The following is a 3,415-nucleotide window of genomic DNA, read 5'->3' as shown; positions in this document are numbered from 1 at the left end:
TTACCCGTGCAAACGAGGTCAGCTGAAATCCACAGTACAGCGTCAAGGGGCCTCTTATTTGCATTCCACTTGTCCGTCTTGCATTCATCTCCATATAAATTGTTGTGATGGGCAATCATTGTAATTTATGTTTGTGTCTGCTGTTTCCACGGCGGTTAATAGACTAGAGGATTCTTATCTTCACTTGATAGTCTGAAGTTCTGTTTCCCTCCGCTTCTGAGAGGACCCGCTGGCCTTGCCCTGGTGAAGAGCGATAGATCTTTCTGACCAATAAGGAGCTGTAGATAAGGCTGAGTGCCCTGGAGCATTATAAAAACGAAAGAAAACATTTTGATAAAAAGCTTTTTGCATCATGTAAGCATTTGTGTGCACTTGAGATTACTTGTTAACTTGTGTGTTAACACAACAGCTAACACTGTGTGTGTGTGTGTGTGTGTGTGTGTGTGTGTGTGTGTGTGTGTGTGTGTGTGTGTGTGTGTGTGTGTGTGTGTGTGTGTGTGTGTGTGTGCGTGCGTGGGTGTCCCTCTGTGGCGGTCTAGTGAAAAGCGGTTGAAGGACTTCATGCAGACCCGGCTGTGTCGCAGAGCAGTCCTTTGATTCCACATGAGAGAAGCTTCTGTACTTTGTTCAATATTTCATCATCTCCATCTCCATCTCGTTCTCACTCTGTGGCTGGAAGACACGACGAAGGTGAAACCGGATAAATACCATAAATATTCAATTGCATTTCATACGGGTGCATGTACAGGCGCATTTTTGTAACAATTTCATGTTTTAGTATTTTCTCTCAGAGGTCATGTTCGATTTAATAGATTATATTGCGGAGTGTGTGTGTGGATGATATCTGGTTCAAGCAGCCTCACCGAGTCTGGCTGATTAGAATCTGGGGGTGGGCGGGGCTGCACACCTGTTGTGCGTTGAGCAATCAGAGAGCACAGGTTAACCCAGCCATCACCGCACGGCCTCAGGGAGATCTCCTGCAGGGCATCACGGAGCACCAGCTCATGTATCATTATTGATCAACCTCTACAACCAAAGCAAGCAAAAGTCACCTATATATAGGTGGAGTGTGGCAGCCACCTAGGGGACGGTGGCATGGGACGTGCTACTGGAATATTATCATTATTTTCTGAATCTGTGTGGGGGAGTGCAGGGGCTTGAACCAGTTGGAAGGTTGCTGGTTTGATTCCTCTGCCGTGTCAAGCGGAGCTTGAGCGAGACACTCGACCCCTAACACCTCTGATGAGTGGCTTGCTCATTCGGCCTGTCTGACCTTATCCCCTCGGAGTAGTGTGAACAGTGTAAGCTGGAGGCCTTGTTGTTGAGGGCTTTGAGTGCAGGAAAGGCAAAAGCGCAATGTATTTGTCCTCTTTGACATAGTGGAGGAGAATTCAGTAGAAACCAAAGCCCACATTTTATATTTCTGCGACTATGGGAGAATTTCTCCAATACGACGTGTAGATTTAGATAATTAATATTCCATTCTAGTTTTAGGGCCGAACTAGCATGTACGACAAAATAGAGAAAATACAATTATCTTTTCTGTTTTCTTGGAAATTCTGCCATTGGGCGAAAAATGTACAGGCATCTACTGTCCACTATAATGCTGGTATGCCTGTGGCAAAAATACAATATAGAGAATAATAACAATTATTTAAGTGAGTGACAGCCTGGGTAGGAAAAGGTGCATGAAGTGGTGTTGGTCTAAGAGGGTGTGTGTGTGTGTGTGTGTGTGTGTGTGTGTGTGTGTGTGTGTGTGTGTGTGTGTGTGTGTGTGTGTGTGTGTGTGGGGGGGGGTGGGTCACAGTGCAGAGGCACCAGAAGCAATCGAGGTGTGATTATGCATTATGGAAGACTGAGGGATAAATAGCTTATTCTAGCGCCCAAGAATAATCGGTGTGTTTATACGCATTCATATTGACGGGCAAGGATGTCGGGGGACCCCCCCTTCCACCACACTAAGTGTGCTCTCTTGCTCCCTCGACGGTGAACATTAAAAATGCAGGACCTTGAAGTGCAACTCTGTGTTAAATAGGTCCCTTACGCTGATGAAGTGGAGAGAAAAAAGAGAACGGGCGACGGTGAATAATATTGGGGAAAGGACTGAAGCCAAAAAGAAAAGCTGTCCAAATCTAACTACACACTGTTGAAAAGGGCTGTACGGACTCATGACGACTTATAACGATAGCATATGGGTGCTTCCAACAATACCCATTGTAATGTTGTGGTTTGGTCGACTGCTGGTTTACATCACACTCTGTGGCACAGGAAGCATAACTGTTAATATTCATTTTGGAGGAGAGAGTTGGCCGAAGCAGTGGGGAGTCTGTTTTTATACTAGGAAATACTTCAAAGCCATCTGAATGTCACCCACCAACCCCACCCTTCAGCAAGAACTCCTTCTCACCCCTAGCTTCTCCGGCATAACCTGTATCTGTATTCATGGGTGTGCTGCTTCATATAAAAACGTCTCCTAAATCAGTGGCTCCCTAACCTTGTTTTCGACTGACTTGCCCCCTAAACAATTGAAGGATGTCTGAAGTCTACCCCTGATTATTAGCTGGTAATTTATGCGAACCACCTTCCAAGATATGTTCGACAGCAAACAAGAAACCGAAAATGTATTCCACATTTCTGATTAGCTCTCCGTTGAGTATTTGTCTGACAAAGTTTCGGAGCTGCACATAACTTTTTAGAACATCCCATTTTCACACAAAAGAGTTTCATAATTCCTGTCTACGTTTTTCTAACCCCCTGTGGAAACCACACACGTACACAGCCATCCTATAACCACTGCAGTGTTGGATGTATTTAAAGCCCCACATTATTGACTGCACAATCCTGCAGAAAGGGCTTTAGTGAAGGTGAACCCGGTGCGAATATCTGGAAGAGAAAGGCTGGCTCACCAATGACTCACCACTCGGTGCTGAGACGGTAAAATGTACACCTTTAGCTCAGTGCCATCATGTTTTATGGGCAGGCATTAGGCTTTCCGCTCCAGTAAGCAGAATGCTCATTCCTAAGTGAAAGGTCCTTAACTCAATTCAGGCATTGCAAAATCCACTGTGCCTGTGCTTGAACCTATACTGGTATGGAGAATCTGGCGTAGAACCCTTTACTGGTATAGAGTATCTGGGCTGGGAGCCTATACTGGTATAGAGTATCTGGCGTAGAACCCTATACTGGTATAGAGTATCTGGGCTGGGAGCCTATACTGGTATAGAGTATCTGGGCTTGGATCCAATCCTTTTTAATCTTTATTCTATCTGGGTGATGTTCACAGCAGAGTATCTGAAATGTGAGACAATTTATCACTAGAATGTGGCTGTCACAATAGTGGTTTATAAATAACAGTATGACAATATGTCCTGTTTCCGCTTGCCTCCCGTCTGGTTATATGAGCTCTCAAATGCCA

The 3,415-nt window shown here is 45.0% G+C and overlaps 1 protein-coding gene across 1 annotated transcript in view; it reads right to left on the bottom strand.

Moving 5' to 3' along the window:
- LOC115547134 (keratin-associated protein 10-2-like) overlaps window positions 1–1,013 on the bottom strand; it is a 4,528-nt gene extending 3,515 nt beyond the window's left edge. The window contains 1 exon segment of the mRNA XM_030361102.1: window positions 956–1,013. Coding sequence (XP_030216962.1) covers window positions 956–1,013 — 58 coding nt within the window.
- Window positions 1,014–3,415: the final 2,402 nt, after the last annotated feature.

The sequence above is a fragment of the Gadus morhua genome, chromosome 7, assembly GCF_902167405.1.
Source record: "Gadus morhua chromosome 7, gadMor3.0, whole genome shotgun sequence".
Lineage (NCBI taxonomy): Eukaryota > Metazoa > Chordata > Actinopteri > Gadiformes > Gadidae > Gadus > Gadus morhua.
Note: the sequence above shows the minus strand (reverse complement) of the source record. Positions and strands in the feature narration are given on the sequence as shown.